Source organism: Candoia aspera, chromosome 4 (genome assembly GCF_035149785.1).
Source record: "Candoia aspera isolate rCanAsp1 chromosome 4, rCanAsp1.hap2, whole genome shotgun sequence".
NCBI classification, from domain to species: domain Eukaryota; kingdom Metazoa; phylum Chordata; class Lepidosauria; order Squamata; family Boidae; genus Candoia; species Candoia aspera.
The window spans coordinates 94,118,363-94,136,997 of NC_086156.1; the positions used below are offsets into that span (position 1 = coordinate 94,118,363).

The 18,635-nt window shown below is 43.3% G+C and overlaps 1 protein-coding gene across 1 annotated transcript in view; it reads left to right on the forward strand.

Annotated features, from left to right (window-relative positions):
• The first annotated feature begins 1,094 nt into the window (after positions 1–1,094).
• LOC134496681 (vomeronasal type-2 receptor 26-like) overlaps positions 1,095–18,635 on the forward strand; it is a 29,897-nt gene continuing 12,356 nt past the window's right edge. Inside the window, exons 1-2 of the mRNA XM_063302392.1 lie at positions 1,095–1,314; positions 2,236–2,527. Of these exons, the coding sequence (XP_063158462.1) occupies positions 1,095–1,314; positions 2,236–2,527 (512 nt within the window). The remainder of the gene's footprint in view (positions 1,315–2,235; positions 2,528–18,635) is intronic.

Consider the following 18,635-nt stretch of genomic DNA (forward strand, 5'->3'; position numbering starts at 1 on the left):
TATATCAAAACCTTTATCAGTGTTTACTTTCCTGAGATAGGTTTAGATAAATACAATTATATTTCCAGTTTCTGAAATATCAGTGTTGTCATGGTTCCTGTTCCAATGTTCCTGAAACACCACAACGAGTTCCCATGTCATGCTGGTGTTGACACGTGTCGTTGTACAGGAGGGGGCTGCTGCCGCTCCTTGGTGCCAGGCAGCGAGCTGGATGATGCGAGTCTGGAGGAACGCATGTTTGGGCTATCTCAACTGGTCAAGGAGGTTACCTGAGGACTGCCAGCAACCATTAGGAACACCTGCTGGGGGATGGAATTGTACTGACTCTGGGGGGAGAGGTTTGAGATTGCCTGGGAATTAATTGGGAGAAATCCCACACTTTTAGTATTCTCAGCTTTGCCTGTGTTTCTTTATACTATTCATTATTAAATTAGATATACATAGAATACCTGTGTGAGTCTGACTGTCATTTTGAATAGGCAGTCATTACAAGTGTTGTGTCTTTAAAAACTTTGCTGTCAGGTTTGGAGACCTGTCATTTAATATTCACAGAGAAGTTTATGAACCTATATACCTTGAACTCACATTCCTTTGTGGCTCTGAGTTCCACTGGTATGGAGGTTAGGGTTAGAAATACCCTAACCCTAAAACTAACCCTCCATGTAGGAAGTGTTGAATGGGGTCTCCAGGTTTCCTCTCCAAACTTAAGGATTTTTTTTTTTTTTTTGGTGTGTGTGTGTGTGTTGCAGTGTTTTTTTTCTGGGTCTTTTTGTGACACCCTTCAGTGGGAAGGTGTCCCCCCCCCCAAGTTGGGGTGATTCCTGCCTCCTGTTCCTGGGGAGACCCCCCTTTTTTTTGTTTGCCTCTATCCTGCTGCCTTTTGGTGGCAGCCATTTTGTGGCTTGCTTTGTCTTCTGCTTTTTTTCAATTTTCTCTTTTAGTAGTTCGTTTTTTTCCTGGCCATTACAGGAGGGCTCTTCAGGGGCAAGGGGAGTTATTGTTGGGCTCCCTCTTTTTGCTGACTGGCATTTTTTGGTGGGTGAGTCTGTCTCTTTCTTTTCCCCTTCCTGGTGTGTTTGTTTGTCTTTGGCGTTATGGCTGACCTGTCTCAACTGGGGTTTCAGGAGAACCCGTCTTTAGAGCAGGTAGGAGGTGTGATGGAGGGCTTGGAGGGATGCAGGAGGCACGTAGTGGAGGCAGTCGCTGACTGTTCGGAGGTTGCTTTGCTGGAGCTGGTGGCTCAGGCGCTGCCTTCGTTGGGGCTTCCTTGGGAGTCACTTATGCAGCCGACTGGGACTCCATCCTTCACAGTAGGTGAGCCAGCTGCAGTTCCTCAGCAGGGCCTGGCCTTAGCCAATCACTCTGTGGGCCGTGCTCAGGGGTACCTGTCTCCCAGGCAGGAGTGAGTCCCCTGGGAGTTTGGGGGGCACAGGGGGAAGGGGGGAGCCCTGCGATGGTTTTGCCCACTGAAGCTGAGTGAAAAGCAGCAGCAGCAGCAGTTGCTGCTGACCCAAGTCCGAAGAGGGGAGGGATCCCCTTCTTCAGGGCCCATGTGGTTGTCCCACATGTTAGGGGACAGTATGGAACCTGTGCATGGCCAGGTTTAAATATGGCCACAAGAGGTTCTGGCTGCTCCTGGAGTGGGAACTGGAACCACTGCTGGGAGGGTTTTCAGGACAGGTTTTCCCTGCAGGGCCCTGGGTTTGACTGTGCCACACAGGCCTGCACGCTCATGCTCCGGGTGGTAGAGTGGTTTTTGGTCACTTGGAAGCCAAGGGGGCCTACTTATTGGCTGGAGTAGATAGAGGACTGGGGGTTTATTTGGGCCTTTCAGGAGATCCTCAGGGGGTGGCAGGCCATCTTGGGTGCAGAGCTCCCCATTGTGGCTCACGAGGGACATGATGCATCAGTTCTGTCCCCTGAAGAGTTTGCTCAGTGGGTGGATCAGGTTATAGCAGCGCTTAAGCATCATCAGTGTTGCATCAGCCAGGACCATTAGCTGGCCCCTCGCTCAGCCAGCCAGGTGGCTGGCAGCAGCTCACCCCCTGCGAGGAGTTGACCAGACATAAAGGGAAGGGTTTGTCACATTGCTTATGTGCACAGCGACACATGGACACCAGTCTGTCCCAGTAGGACAAGGGGTGTCCTTCTCATCTGTGCCATTGCAGGAGGTTAGGCAGCACTGCTGCTGTATGCAACTGGGGCAGTTTGATGCTCGATGTCCATTTTCCACAGGTTCCAAAGAGGAAGCAGTTGGGGGGACTTGGACATCTGATGTGGGCCAAGGGACCATGAGGCATCCTTCTTCTCAGCTGTCACCACTAGGCCCCTCTGGGAACCTTTTGGATGTTTCACCTCCTCTGACACTGGGGGCAACTTGGTCCTGCTCTCGGCTGGTGGCATTATCTTCCTCTTCGAGGGGGTTTGGCACAGAGGTGGCCTGTGAGCCAGACATCTTGGAACAAGATGTCCTATTGTCGGGTTCCTCAGTCCCTCCGAGTTTGCCAGAGAGGGAGTCCTTGGGAGGGTACTGGCCGCTGCCATATTCCTCAGGTCAGGGGCCTAACCCTAACCCTATCCAACAGGCTAAAAAGGTAAAGAGTGTAGGCCGCTTTCCACTGCATTAGTGGAAGGGTTCTTTTAATTGGCCATGACCAAATGTGCTTTCTTGCACATTTTCTATAGTTTGATAAAAACAATTCTGACAATATCTGATTGGGAACTTAAACTTGGAGAATACACAGTAATGGCAAAACTTACACAACAGAAGTTTAACCAAATTTAAGCAAGAACAGTTCCCATACATACAACACATCATGTAGCATGGTAAATATAATCACTTATTATATGGCTTTTAAGGGGGGCTAAATGTTTACAAATGTTGCAAATTAGCAAATGTATAAAAAGGGGGGAGACAGAAATTAATAGTTGTTGTTGTTATTATTATTATTATTATTATTATTATTATCTCTCTTTTTTGTTTTTCAGGTATTTTAACTTTTGTTAAATTTGTTTTTTTTCCTTTTATCAATATATAAATATATACGCTAAGTAATAATACAATGGAGATCTTAATCCTAAGTAATTCATTTCAGACCGAAACTATTGTCACATAACTACTACTTTGATATGATATGCAGCAGTCCTTTTTTATGTTATGCTCAATTTTGGATGGAAAGTTAAATAGTTTTATGCTTGCAATATACATCCTAAGATGCTATTAATACTGAAAGAATGTTTACTTTTTTCTTCTTATTTTCAATACTTTAAGCTTTCTAAATAATAGAATGTTCATAATTTATAATCATATTACATGAACATGGCATTGAAATCTGCATTGAAATAACAGTGTATTAAGATTTATAATATTACAATAAAAGAAAAAAAATACCCTAAGTGTCTTTTGTTTATCACCAGATATTCAAAGAAATAGAAGGAACTGTCCAAGGAGAAGAGAGTTGTTGTGAACAGCTTGTTGATGATGATGGCAGATCTCACTGATGGTTCAATCATGGTTGCAGAAGACTATGAAGGAGTTTATAATTCACATGACCTATAGGACAGTGGAACCCTGCTTTTAAAAAAAAAAAAAAAAGCCTAGCTAGGAAAAGTTATTTAGTTAGCTGAAGTAAAGAAGATACTAACTAAACAAAATATGTGTTTTGAGTCAGCAACCTCTTACATGCAATGCCACGGTGACATTTTAGTATTAATATCAAAGGTGAGGTCTTGGAATCTCTCAGATCAGGGTAGCGGTTGCCTCAGTTGAGGGGGCATTTCTTCCTCTATGAAGGAGTGAATGACTACCAGAGCTAACCTGTAATGAATTAAAGTGCTCTGGCTGAAATGGACAAGAACACTCATGGTGACAGAAAAGGAAAAGGCTACTCTCAAACCATAGCCAGAAAATGCACCTGAAGGTCACATTGTGGTTGGAGAGGGGTGCATAAAGGCTGACATCAGCCATATATGCCCTGAAAAAATGGTTGCTGTCCTGTTTTGGTGGTGGGGCAATTAGGCACTAAATTGAGAATCTGTCTGAGGAGGAGAGAGCACCTAACCACCCTACCTGGGCATGGAATCTAAATAAGGGTTGGGACCACCAGGGAAGTTTACGGTAGTGTGTTAGACTGGGAAGTTGTAAATACAGCCTGGAAAAAGCAGTCACAAACTGCTAATATACTGCTTCCCAGAAAACAGCATGATTTTGTCCAGGAAGTCCCTCGGAGTCAGGCTGAGCTCAAGGGTGTCTTAGTCTTAAATGTCAGAGCTCTATAAAATATAATTGGGTCCTCAGACAACCTTATGGAAAACAGATTCCCCATTTTTTATGTGCTTGGTAGGAGTGCATATTATTTTACTTTCCCATTTGGTTGGGAATGGGTTTTTTTGACCATAGAAAGAACAATTACAACAATAAAATTGCTTTTCTCCCTTCCTTCATTTATTTAACTTGATTGCAATTCTTGTGACACAGTGACATGAAAAATTGGGGAATTTTAATATCTTTTCCTTGTGGACCCTTTTCAGGTGTTCAAAAGACAAGAGGTTGCTAGTGTTTTTGGATGAACATACTGTAGTTATCATATGCATTAATACAATTTCCTTTCAGATGGTCTAATTCAACCTGGGAAATTCAGGAGAAGAGGATACCATGTTGGTGGTCTAATTCTTGTGTCCTCTCCATAGGCAGTGTTTTGGATGCCTGAGGAGAGCTCTTATCATAAATCAACCTTTTCACTGTTTATAGCTAACAGCCATTGAAATCACATAAAAATAAACAATCACAAACCTAACCATAAAGCAATATAATATAGATATTGCTTCCCCAAATTTAATTCCAAAAGCATCTAAATTATATTTTGTATTTGAAATACAGTATATATATGGATATGGATATGTATACGGATATGTCTTCAGCAAAGGATTGTTACCTTGTCGTGGTGTTGGAGCTTGAGCACCTCAATGATGCCATGAGCTAAACCCTGCAGGGCCACCCAAGACGGGAAGGTCATGACAGAGAGGTCAGACTAAATGTGATCCCTGGGGAAGGTAATGGCAACCCACCCCAGTTTTCTTGCCGTGAAAACTAAATGGATCAGTACAACCAGAGGTATGTCGGTATACCATCGGAGGATGAGACCCCCAGGTCGGAAGATGGTCAAAATGCTACTGGGGAGGAACAGAGGATGAGTTCAACTAGCCCCAGACGTGATGACGCAGCTAGCTCAAAGCCAAAAGGACGGCTAGCGGCCGATGGTGCTGGTGGTGAACGGCGAATCCGATGTTCTAAGGATCAACACACCATTGAAACCTGGAATGTAAGATCTATGAGCCAGGGCAAATTGGATGTGGTTATTGGTGAGATGTCAAGATTAAAGATAGACATTTTGGGCATCAGTGAACTGAAATGGACTGGAATGGGCCACTTTACATCAAATGACCACCAGATCTACTACTGTGGACAAGAGGACCACAGAAGAAATGGAGTAGCCTTCATAATTAATAGTAAAGTGGCTAAAGCAGTGCTTGGATACAATACAAAAAACGATAGAATGATCTCAATTCGAATTCAGGGCAAGCCATCACAGTGATCCAAATATATGCCCCAACCACAGATGCTGAAGAAGCTGGAGTAGAGCAGTTCTATGAGGATCTGCAGCACCTACTGGACAACACTCCTAAAAGAGATGTTATTTTCATCACGGGAGACTGGAATGCTAAGGTGGGCAGTCAAATGACACCTGGAATTACAGGTAAGCATGGCCTGGGAGAACAAAACAAAGCAGGACATAGGCTGATAGAATTTTGCCAAGACAACTCACTCTGCATAACAAACACTCTCTTCCAACAACCTAAGACACGGCTTTATACATGGACTTCCCCAGATGGACAAGACCGAAATCAGATTGACTACATCCTTTGCAGCCAAAGGTGGTGGACATCTATACAGTCGGTAAAAACAAGACCTGGAGCTGACTGTAGTTCCGATCACGAACTTCTTCTTGCACAATTTAGGATCAGACTAAAAAGATTAGGGAAGACCCACAGATCAGCTAGATATGAGCTCACTAATATACCTAAGGAATATGCAGTGGAGGTGAAAAATAGATTTAAGGGACTGGACTTAGTAGATAGGGTCCCGGAAGAACTATGGACAGAAGTTCGCAACATTGTTCAGGAGGTGGCAACAAAATACATCCCAAAGAAAGAGAAAACTAAGAAGGCAAAATGGCTGTCTGCTGAGACACTAGAAGTAGCCCAAGAAAGAAGGAAAGCAAAAGGCAACAGTGATAGGGGGTTTGTTGTTGTTGTTTATTCGTTTAGTCACTTCCGACTCTTCATGACTTCATGGACCAGCCCACGCCAGAGCTTCCTGTCGGTCGTCAACACCCCCAGCTCCCCAGGGACGAGTCCGTCACCTCTAGAATATCATCCATCCATCTTGCCCTGGGTCGGCCCCTCTTCCTTTTGCCCTCCACTCTCCCTAGCATCAGCATCTTCTCCAGGCTGTCCTGTCTTCTCATTATGTGGCCAAAGTATTTCAGTTTGGCCTATAATATCGTTCCCTCAAGTGAGCAGTCTGGCTTTATTTCCTGGAGGATGGACTGGTTTGATCTTCTTGAAGTCCAAGGCACTCTCAGAATTTTCCTCCAACACCACAGTTCAAAAGCATCGATCTTCCTTCTCTCAGCCTTCCTTATGGTCCAGCTCTCGCAGCCATATGTTACTACGGGGAACACCATTGCTTTAACTATGCGGGCCTTTGTTGTCAGTGTGATGTCTCTGCTCTTAACTATTTTATCGAGATTTGTCATTGCTCTTCTCCCAAGGATTACGCATCTTCTGATTTCCTGACTGCAGTCAGCATCTGCAGTAATCTTTGCACCTAGGAATACAAAGTTTTTCACTGCTTCTACATTTTCTCCCTCTATTTGCCAGTTATCAATCAAGCTGGTTGCCATAATCTTGGTTTTTTTGAGGTTTAGCTGCAAGCCAGCTTTTGCACTTTCTTCTTTCACCTTCATCATAAGGCTCCTCAGTTCCTCTTCACTTTCAGCCATCAAAGTGGTATCATCTGCATATCTGAGATTGTTAATGTTTCTTCCAGCGATTTTAACTCCAGCCTTGGATTCCTCAAGCCCAGCTTGTCGCATGATGTGTTCTGCATACAAGTTGAATAGGTAGGGTGAGAGTATACAGCCCTGCCGTACTCCTTTCCCAATCTTAAACCAGTCCGTTGTTCCGTGGTCTATTCTTACTGTCGCTACCTGGTCGTTATACAGATTCTTCAGGAGGCAGACAAGATGACTTGGTATCCCCATACCGATAAGAACTTCCCGCAATTTGTTATGGTCCACACAGTCAAAGGCTTTAGAATAGTCAATAAAACAGAAATAGATGTTTTTCTGAAATTCCCTGGCTTTTTCCATTATCCAGCGAATATTGGCAATTTGGTCTCTAGTTCCTCTGCCTTTTCTAAACCCAGCTTGTACATCTGGCAATTCTCGCTCCATGAACTGCTGAAGTCTACCTTCAGGATCTTGAGCATTACCTTACTGGCATGTGAAATGAGCGCCACTGTTCAATAGTTTGAACATTCTTTAGTGTTTGCCTTTTTTGGCATGGGGATATAAGTTGTTTTTTTCCAATCTGATGGCCATTGTTGTGTTTTCCAAATTTGCTGGCATATAGCATGCATTACCTTGACAGTATCATCTTGCAAGATTTTGAACAGTTCAGCTGGGATGCCATCATCTCCTGCTGCCTTGTTATTAGCAATGCTTCTTAAGGCCCACTCAACCTCACTCTTCAGGATGTCTGGCTCTAGCTCACTGACCACACCATCAAAGCTATCCCCGATATTGTTATCCTTCCTATACAGGTCTTCTGTATATTCTTGCCACCTTTTCTTGATCTCTTCTTCTTCCGTTAGGTCCTTGCCATCTTTGTTTTTGATCCTACCCATTTTTGCCTGGAATTTACCTCCAATGTTTCTAATTTTCTGGAAGAGGTCTCTTGTCCTTCCTATTCTATTGTCTTCTTCCACTTCTGCGCATTGCTCGTTTAAAAATAATTCCTTATCTCTTCTGGCTAACCTCTGGAATTTTGCATTTAATTGGGCATATCTCCCCCTATCCCTGTTGCCTTTTGCTTTCCTTCTTTCTTGGGCTACTTCTAGTGTCTCAGCAGACAGCCACTTTGCCTTCTTGGTTTTCTCTTTCTTTGGGATGTATTTTGTTGCCGCCTCCTGAACAATGCTGCCAACTTCTGTCCATAGTTCTTCCGGGACCCTATGTACTAAGTCCAGTCCCTTAAATCGATTCTTCACCTCCACTGCATATTCTTTAGGAATATTAGTGAGTTCATATCTAGCTGATCTGTGGGTCTTTCCTAATCTCTTTAGTCTGATCCTAAATTGTGCAAGAAGAAGTTCGTGATCTGAACTACAGTCAGCTCCAGGTCTTGTTTTTACTGACTGTATAGATGTCCGCCAGCTTTGGCTGCAAAGGATGTAGTCAATCTGATTTCGGTGTTGTCCATCTGGTGAAGTCCATGTATAAAGCCGTGTCTTAGGTTGTTGGAAGAGAGTGTTTGTTATGCAGAGTGAGTTCTCTTGGCAAAATTCTATCAGCCTATGTCCTCCTTCGTTTTGTTCTCCCAGGCCATACTTACCTGTAATTCCAGGTGTCATTTGACTGCCCACCTTAGCATTCCAGTCTCCTGTGGTGAAAATAACATCTCTTTTAGGCTTGTCGTCCAGTAGGTGCTGCAGATCCTCATAGAACTGCTCTACTTCAGCTTCTTCAGCATTTGTGGTTGGGGCGTATATTTAGATCACTGTGATGTTAGATGGCTTGCCCTGAATTCGAATTGAGATCATTCTGTCGTTTTTTGGATTGTATCCAAGCACTGCTTTAGCCACTTTACTATTAATTATGAAGGCTACTCCATTTCTTCTGTGGTCCTCTTGTCCACAGTAGTAGATCTGGTGGTCATTTGATGCGAAGTGGCCCATTCCAGTCCATTTCAGTTCACTGACGCCCAAAATGTCTATCTTTAATCTTGACATCTCACCAATAACCACATCCAATTTGCCCTGGCTCATAGATCTTACATTCCAGGTTTCAATGGTGTGTTGATCCTTAGAACATCGGATTCGCCGTTCACCACCAGCACCGTCGGCCGCTAGCCGTCCTTTCGGCTTTGAGCTAGCTGCGTGATCACATCTGGGGCTAGTTGAGCTCATCCTCTGTTCCTCCCCAGTAGCATTTTGACCATCTTCTGACCTGGGGGTCTCATCCTCCGATGGTATACCGACATATCTCTGGTTGTACTGATCCATTTAGTTTTCACGGCAAGAAAACTGGGGTGGGTTGCCATTACCTTCCCCAGGGATCACATTTAGTCTGACCTCTCTGTCATGACCTTCCCATCTTGGGTGGCCCTTCACGGTTTAGCTCATGGCATCATCGAGGTGCTCAAGCTCCAGCACCACGACAAGGTAAAGATCCTTTGCTGAAGTGTGATAGGGGGAGATATGCCCAATTAAATGCAAAATTCCAGAGGTTAGCCAGAAGAGATAAGGAATTATTTTTAAACAAGCAATGCGCAGAAGTGGAAGAAGACAATAGAATAGGAAGGACAAGAGACCTCTTCCAGAAAATTAGAAACATTGGAGGTAAATTCCAGGCAAAAATGGGTATGATCAAAAACAAAGATGGCAAGGACCTAACAGAAGAAGAAGAGATCAAGAAAAGGTGGCAAGAATATACAGAAGACCTGTATAGGAAGGATAACAATATCGGGGATAGCTTTGATGGTATGGTCAGTGAGCTAGAGCCAGACATCCTGAAGAGTGAGGTTGAGTGGGCCTTAAGAAGCATTGCTAATAACAAGGCAGCAGGAGACGACAGCATCCCAGCTGAACTGTTCAAAATCTTGCAAGATGATGCTGTCAAGGTAATGCATGCTATATGCCAGCAAATTTGGAAAACACAAGAATGGCCATCAGATTGGAAAAAATCAACTTATATCCCCATACCAAAAAAGGGAAACACTAAAGACTGTTCAGACTATAGAACAGTGGCACTCATTTCACATGCCAGTAAGGTAATGCTCAAGATCCTGAAGGTAGACTTCAGCAGTTCATGGAGCGAGAATTGCCAGATGTACAAGCTGGGTTTAGAAAAGGCAGAGGAACTAGGGACCAAATTGCCAATATCCGATGGATAATGGAAAAAACCTGGGAGTTTCAGAAAAACATCTATTTTTGTTTTATTGACTATTCTAAAGCCTTTGACTGTGTAAAAGTAAAGGTAAAGGTTTCCCTGGACATTAAGTCCAGTCGTGTCTGACTATAGGGGGCAGTGCTCATCTCCGTTTTCAAAGCCGAAGAGCCGGTGTTTGTCCATAGACACGTCCGTGGTCATGTGCCTGGCATGACTACATGGAACGCCGTTACCTGCCTGCCGAAGTGGTGCCTATTAATTTACTCACATTGGCATGTTTTTGAACTGCTAGGTTGGCAGGAGCTGGGACTAACAACGGGAGCTCACCCCGTCACGCGGATTCGAACCGCCGACCTTCCTATCGGCAAGCTCAGCAGCTCAGCGGTTTAACCCACAGTGCCATCGTGATGATACTCAGCTATATATTTCCATCCCGAATGAAGTAAGTGATTTCTCTGTGCCTGGGGGCTGTTAATGTAACTTTACAATAAAGATACAGCTAGTAGATGCACATACTTGTGCATCTTTTCTGGAATACCTTGAAGGGCTAACACATTCAATAATTATGTGTATGATATTTAGGAAGTATTCAGTCATAATATTATTGTGAGAATCAAACTGAAAACCAGGGCAGAGAAGTCAGTAATGTAATAATGTAATGTAAATAATCAACAACTATATGAGAAATTTATCCGAAGAGGACTTTGGTAACAGGGATCAGAGGCACTCATTGAAGCACAAATTGTTTGATTATGGTACTGGAGGTGGCTGAAGCAAAAGCCTAAAAAGGCACAGGATGACACCACTCTATATAGATATGCAAACTGGAATATACATACTATTGAATATGGCATTATAACTGATTGATCATAACATAATATGTGTTAATGAGGTATTGATGGCAAGGTAATGGGTATGTCACTAAAAAGACAATGGTCCCTTGAATTAGACAAAGACTGTGTCTTATGTTTAAATCAGTAAATCTAAATTCAACTGTCCTTTAGTCCATTTTAAACTTTCTTAAGTTCAACTCATGGCAAGCTTTTTGCCTTTAATTATTTTTAAATCCTTAAAAATGTTCCTTTGCTCTTATCTTTAATCTGGGTTGAAGGATCACTTGCCAGGTGGCTTAATCTGCTGCATCGAAGATCTTTCTTTAACTCTGAAATAATTGTCTTCCGAATGTGTTTAAGAAAGTGGCATCTTTTGCAAACCCAGTGTCCTTTTGCAGGCTCTGCTGTGGCTGTGAACACACTGTCTCTTTCATAGCCTCTGGTGCTCAGACTCATGAGAAGCCGGCAGAACTTTTTTGGATCTTGCAGATCTCCTTGCAAGGAGCAGCCTTTCAAAGCACAAGTGGGCAATCTTCTGACCTCTGGAGAGGTGACATTCACCCAGGCTTAACACTTGGCTGCCAGTCTTTGCCACAGTGTTGTCTCCCCTGTTTGTGGAGGTGCATCAGTCTGCCATTTTTCTCCCACCTACAATATTGTAGGAAGCCTACAATAAATATTCTTAAGTAGCTGTGCTGTGTTATGTGTCTGAGAGACTTCAAGTAATTTCAAGCCTAGCAATCAAGCTTAAGCATCCAGGAATTTCTTTAAGGTTTGCTGGAGCCTGACAATGATATTGTTGGCAGGGAGAAAATGTTTGTCTTGTGGACAAGGGGACAGAATGAGGACCCATGCCATGAATAATTGGGGTGGGAATTTAATATTTATGTTAGTTCTATTCATAATATGGATCTTCAGAAGATGTAATGGAATTTGTCAGGACAGAATCTTTCTTCAATGTGTGTATGACACCACCCCAGGTCTCTGAAATAACTTCTTGATCAATTTTGCTTTCTGGCCTAATAAATGTGCTATTTGGCACTTGAGATTCACTTCTGTCTCTCTCTTCCCCAGACCGCAGTCTACATCACAAGATTGTTATCGTAACACGGTTGCCAACAAGAAATTTCTAACCATATGGAAATCAGCCCTGATTCTGTATGAATTGGAGATTTGAGAAATGAAGTGGGCTTGATTTAATTTTGAGATCTGAGATTTGAGGGCAACCTCATATCTGGATTCTGCTATTATATGGCATCTATTGATCTCCAGTTGGAACTCCATATCATCCATCCTTGTCTGGCATTTTCATAACCCAGCGTAAGAAGGTACATGTCTGAGAGTCCATAGGAGAATATTCTTCTGCCAATACAGGGGTAGTAGGGCATTGGGGAAGAACTGGAACTTTAGCCAATAACTGATCATCAGCCTTCAGGCCACAACCTCTATTCCAGGCATTTCCGCCTCAAGTTGGAGAATGGCATAATGGGGAAGTATTAAGATACCTGAAGAGGATTCGTTTTTGGCTAGAATGACATGAAAAAATCAGGGATGATAGAACCTTGAGACCTTCAGTTCTGCCAGGTATCAATTGGATAGCTTCAAGGGTATCTAATTTTATATTTTTGAATTGTCCTCCCTATATTTCGTTTAAAGTAGATACTTTATTTATTTTATAAATGAATTATGAGGAAAGGCTAGCAGAACAGCTTGCAAAGTGTCAAGCAAAGTGTCCATAAAGATGTTGGCTGAAACAATATAAACAATATAAAAAGTTATACTTCAATTTAAAAATAGGAATTCTGAAAACATTACTAAAAAAAATAAAATTTAACTTTTCTACTTGTTTTTCTGGGATGCCACAGCCTTGTGTCCTGATGACTCCGATCCTGCATTTTTGGGGCTGCAGGACCCTTGGCATAGCTAGCTGGCAAGCTTGGTGCCTTCTGGGAAGGATGTCCTCATCACCGGCCTAGAAACTACTACTACATTTAACATAGTAGCAAATTTTATTTGTATGGAATATATGCCATAAAAAACAAGCTACAAAATCAAATCAAGTAATGAAAACAAGATAAGGGAAGGTACAAATATAGGGTTATTTGAGATTGTATTTGCAGTTACCAGCATGAAAAAAATTCTTCTTAAAAACAGCTGCAAACAAGGCAAATCTGGCTGTAGCCCCCCAAACATTATCTTTATATGGAGATAGGGAAAAATTATATAATGATGTGACCAATACATTCTGTTCGGCAGAATAGGCAACAGAATGAATGTGATCCAAAATGCTGGCTTGAATCAGATTTCATCTAAAAAGAACTTTTGCCAGTTTCTTCTATCACCATTTCCTGTTGAAAGCAAAAGTATTGTTTTTGTCACTGTTGAAGAAACTGCCACTGAGGGAAAAAAAATGGTAAAAAATGTTCTTCATAAAGAACAGGTCGCAGTGTAAAAGTGTTCCAGGAACAGAGAACAAAGGAAGCACACTAACAGGGGAATGAGCATATAACAGACTAATAGCTGTTTCTGATGTTTTCTGGGGTTTAATAAAGGCCGAAAACTAGTGCTATGTGCATAGAAAAAGGCAGAGTGAAGGAAGCTAATGTGTGTTGCAGAATGCTGGGAAAGCCTTTAGCCCAGGAGAGGTCAAAAAAGTCACACACCAAGCATTTCTATAAAACTAATTTATTTACAGAAAACAAAAACAAAAGCAAAACATTTAAAGTACTTAGCTCCGTTTGGAGCAAGCCTTGCTGAGCTACATTTCCAGCAGAGAGAAAAAGAGGAAGTGAAGAACAAGTCCGGGCAGGTCCTCCCCCCAGGCTATTTTGCATGAAGCACGTGAGAGGAGACAATCACTTGCAACCTTTCACCCGGCCAAATGATTAGGTATAATAGTAGCTTAATCTATTAGTAGGAAAACCTCAACAATGTGCTGATCATGTCTCCATCAAAAAAGAAAGCTAATGGTCTTGAGAAGGACAGTCTACCAGCAGCAATCTTAACTACCCTCCAGTTGTCTAATTAAAGCCCTTTTGAGGCTCCTTTGCTCTCTACTCAGGCCCCACAGCTGTGGAAGCCAGGTGTCCAGTCTGTCCTGCAGCCAAAAGGGCCATGAAGGGCCATTCCCAGTGATCAGAGGGGAAGGGGTGTGACCACAGCAGTCTCAAGTGCCCATTAGGATCCAGTATATTTTTATTGGGATTTTCAATACAACAAATGTTTTAAAATTTAAAAGAAAAAGAAGAAAGAAAAAAGAAGAAAATAGAAAAAAATGAAGAAAAGAAAAGAAAAGAATTATAACTTACCATCTGTGGTTCTGGATGGGGTTGCACTGCCCCAGACAGATCCAGTGCGGAACCTGGGGGTTCTCCTGGACTCACGAGTCCTGCTCGAAGAGCAGGTGGCAGTCGTGGCCAGGGTAGCCTTTGCCCAACTTTGTGTTGTGTGCCAGCTATGCCCCTCCTGGATTGGGAGGCCTTCTGGTCAGTCACTCATGCCCTAGTCATCTCCTGCATAGACTATTGCAACATGCTCTACATGGGGCTACCCTTGAAGAGCATCTGGAAGCTACAGCTGGTTCAGAATGCAGCTGTGTGAGCAGGTTTAGGAACGCCAAAGACGGCACATATAACACCTTTGCTGCGGGAGCTGCACTGGGTGCCAGTTTGCTTCCGGGCCCAATTTACGGTATTGGTTATGACCTTTAAAGCCCTACATGGCATGGGGCCAGGTTTGTTTTTTTGTTTTTTGTTTATTTATTATTCAAATTTCTATTACCACCCATCTCCCTCCAAAAAGGGGGACTCTGGGAGGTTTACAATACATCATCCTTTTAAAAGCCTCAGCATATAAAATTACAAAGTCAGCATCCAAAATACTAAAATAATAAATATAAATATAAAGTCCAAGTGGGAGAAATTACATTTGGTATTGAGAACTCTATGCCACTAGCCACCCCCATGAAGAGCTATTGCCCTTCCCCTCCCAGGCGAGGCAGCAGACCCAGGTCTTCAAACCCTTCTGGAGGGTTGGATGCAAAGGGGCCTGCCTCATCTAGAGGGGCAGAATGTTCCAAAGGGCAGGCACCACTGCAGAGAAGGCTCGCCTCCTGGACCCCGCCAAGTGAAACTGCCTTGCTGACGGGATCCATAGCATGCCCTCTCTGCATGACAGGGTGGGACGGGTCGATGTTATAGGTATGAGATGGTCCCTCAGGTAGCCTGGCCCCATTTATTTATTTATCAAATCGCCTATTTCCCCCACAAGGAGGGACTCTGGGCGGTTCACAATAAATAGCCTGGCCCCATGCCATGTAGGGCTTTAAAGGTCAAAACCAACACCTTGAATTGGACCCAGAAGCAAACTGGCACCCAGTGCAGCAGTGGTGTCAGATGTGCTGATCTTGGGGCACTCATCATTGCCTGCGCAGCTGCATTCTGGACCAGCTGAAGCTTCCGGATACTCTTCAAGGGTAGCGCCATGTAGAGCACATTGCAATAGTCTATGTGGGGGATGATCAGGGCATGAGTGACTGTCTGGAGGGCACCTCGATCCAGGAAAGGGCATAACTGGTGCACAACATGAAGTTGAGCAAAGGCCCTCCTGGCCACGACTGCCACCTGCTCTTTGAGCAGGAGTTGTGAGTCCAGGAGGACCCCAAAGTTCTGCACCAGTTCTGAATGGGGCAGTGCCATCCCATCCAGAACTAGAGATAACAACTCCCCAGATACTGAAGAGCCATCAATCCACAGCCACTCCATTTTACCAGGGTTGAGCTGAAGCCTGCAGTTCCCCATCAAGACCCCCACAGCCCCCAGGCACTGAGAAATCACTTACTTCATTCAGGATGGAAATATATAGCTGAGTATCATCAGCGTATTGATGATACCTCATCCCATGGTGATGGATGATCTCACCCAGTGGTTTCATGTAGATGTTGAAGAGGAGTGGAGAGAGAACTGAACCCTGCAGCACCTCACCTACCTGAGGGACTGTGATGGTTGCCTTATTCCAAAAAACACAGACTCACCAGCCAGGGCTAAGGATTTCTGGTTTATTAGGAATAGAATGCATACACGGAGAAAGACGGGAATGAGCACATGGCATGCGAGGTAGCCGGTAAATACCCGCGGTGTGGACCTGATCCTTCCCCACCCCCCATTGTCCCAAAGTCTTGACCAACGGTGAACCCGGAGTCTTGATGGGCGATCAGGGGGCGATTCTGGAGTCTCGATGGGCAATCAGGGGGATTAGCGCTGATTACCTCTGTCCTCTTCCTGTGTCCGGAGCAGGTGTGTCCCCCATGGTAATGCAGAGATGTCAGGGAGATAGGATGATGGCTTCCCGGGTCAGGGCAAAGGAATGTCTCCTTTGTCCTTCATCTGTATTGTCTTTCCGTGCTTATGGGATTAGCCCTGATTCTGTCCTTCCCCTTCCCCTTTGCCAGAAAGGCATGTTCCCCATTGTGATGTATGTATACATCGCAACGGGGGACATGACAGGGACTGCTTCATCCTTATTACATTGACCCGTCCCACCTGGTCAGGCAGAGAGGGCATGTTACAGATCCTGTCCATGAGAGAGTGTTGATTGGCAGGGTCCAGGAGGAGGGCCTTCTCTGCCGTAGCCCCCACCCTCTGGAATAAGTTACCCTGAGAGGATAACTTATAAGGCTTCCAGTGTTTTAAAAAAAGTTTTTATCATTTTTTCCCCATGTCCTGAGGAGGCATTGATACTGATCACTTAAAACACAAGTCCATGCTCTGATTTCAATCTTTTGAAGATACTCTGTCTAATCAGTAGTGAACAAATTAATCTCAAATATCTAACAGTAAGATCACAATTTCTTTCTTTATGAATGTCATTCTGTCTGAATACTCTTCTGCCACAAGGTATTAACCCTCCAAATCTCTGTACATACCCCAGATCAAATTCAGGGTGTAGAGAGAGAAGGTGTCATGTTCACTGTTTCAATGTGCACTGTACATCGTAACGTTTCACATACCATGGCGCTGACACGCGTTTCTGTTTGGGAGGGAGCTGCTGTGAAACCTTGTACCAAGCTCTGTATCTATGTTCATTTCAATGGAATGTGTTTGGGTTATGTGCTCTGTTCAAGGTCTTTTCCCACAGACCATCAGAAGCCATTACGAGCACCTGGGATTTGAGCTTGGGAAGATTCTACGGGGGGGGAGGGATCTCATTTGTACCGAGGGTTTTTAGTTTGAATTTGGCGCGCTTTTATCATTCTCAGCTTTCTCAGATATCTTTGCATTCCTACTCATGAGTCTGAGAGTGTTTTAGAATAGGCATTCATTACAGAAGGATAGAGAAAGGAGCAGAGCTTAGATTACAGCTGCCATATTGACGTTTATGAACCCTCCTGGGATTACTGTTTAGATGGGAGAGCACCAGGCAACCACAGGCTAGGCTGGAAAGTAAATACACCCACACACCCTCACTCACCCTGGATAAGGCAACGGCAAAAGTGTTCCTTTGAAATAAATTTTCATTGCATATCCCATGATTGTTTTTGCATTTGAGGTATACTATTTATATATTTTGTGGCTAAGTCTGAACTGAATTTTCCCCCTGAAATTTACAGAAAGAATCCATGCTACTTTTATGTGATAAAAGTCAAAGCAAATCACAGTAATTAAATACCCACTTCTAGCCACTTTCTCAGGAGAGATTGGAGGAGGACTTGAGCATTTTTCCAACCATTGTAAAAATTATAATCTTCTTTTATCATTACTGATTACATTCCTGGAAAATGCACACAAGGCCTTGTATAAACTCTTCAGATCTTATAAATAGTCTAATGATAAGAATATGTTTAAAATATTAATTATTCAACTACTTAAACAGAGCTGTCATGTGAAGGATTCCCATCCTGACCTGGACATTACATTTCAGGATGTCTTCACTCTAGTTCCTTCTCTTACTGTTTCTAGATGTATTTTTTTTTCTCCCTATTCGCCTTATCTTTCTTACTCTAATTCTGACAAATGGGAAAATATACTTTGTGAGAGAGTGAGCGAGAAACCATGAATATGTGTGCTTTAAGAGAAGATTGCTTTAGACAATGGACTTTCTCCCTGCCACACTGAGAGAACAAATGGAAGCTTTATTAACTGTAAAACAAGGTCAGCAGGGCAGAGTTTTATTAATTCAATTTAATGATGATGAGAAAAATTATCCCACTTTTCTCTTTCAAACAAAGAAGTGAGCATCTCAAAGCAGCTAATCAATTTATTTTGGTCAGTTTTTGACTCCTGGTGACTATCTGGACAAGTCCCTGCAGTTTTCTTGGCAAGGTTTTTTGGAAGTGGTCTGCCATTGCCTCCTTCCTAGGGCTGAGAGACCCTGGCCCAAGGTCACCCAGCTGGCTTTGGGGCTTAGGCAGGACTAAAACTCACAGTTTCAGTGGAAATACAGCTAAAACCACATATGTGCCCATTGTGACTGATATCTAGCAACTAAAAAGAGACAAGGGACAATAAAAATGGTAATATTTTTAACCTGGGAGTATTCTGTTGCTATGAAAAAAGACTTGGAAAGCCATATA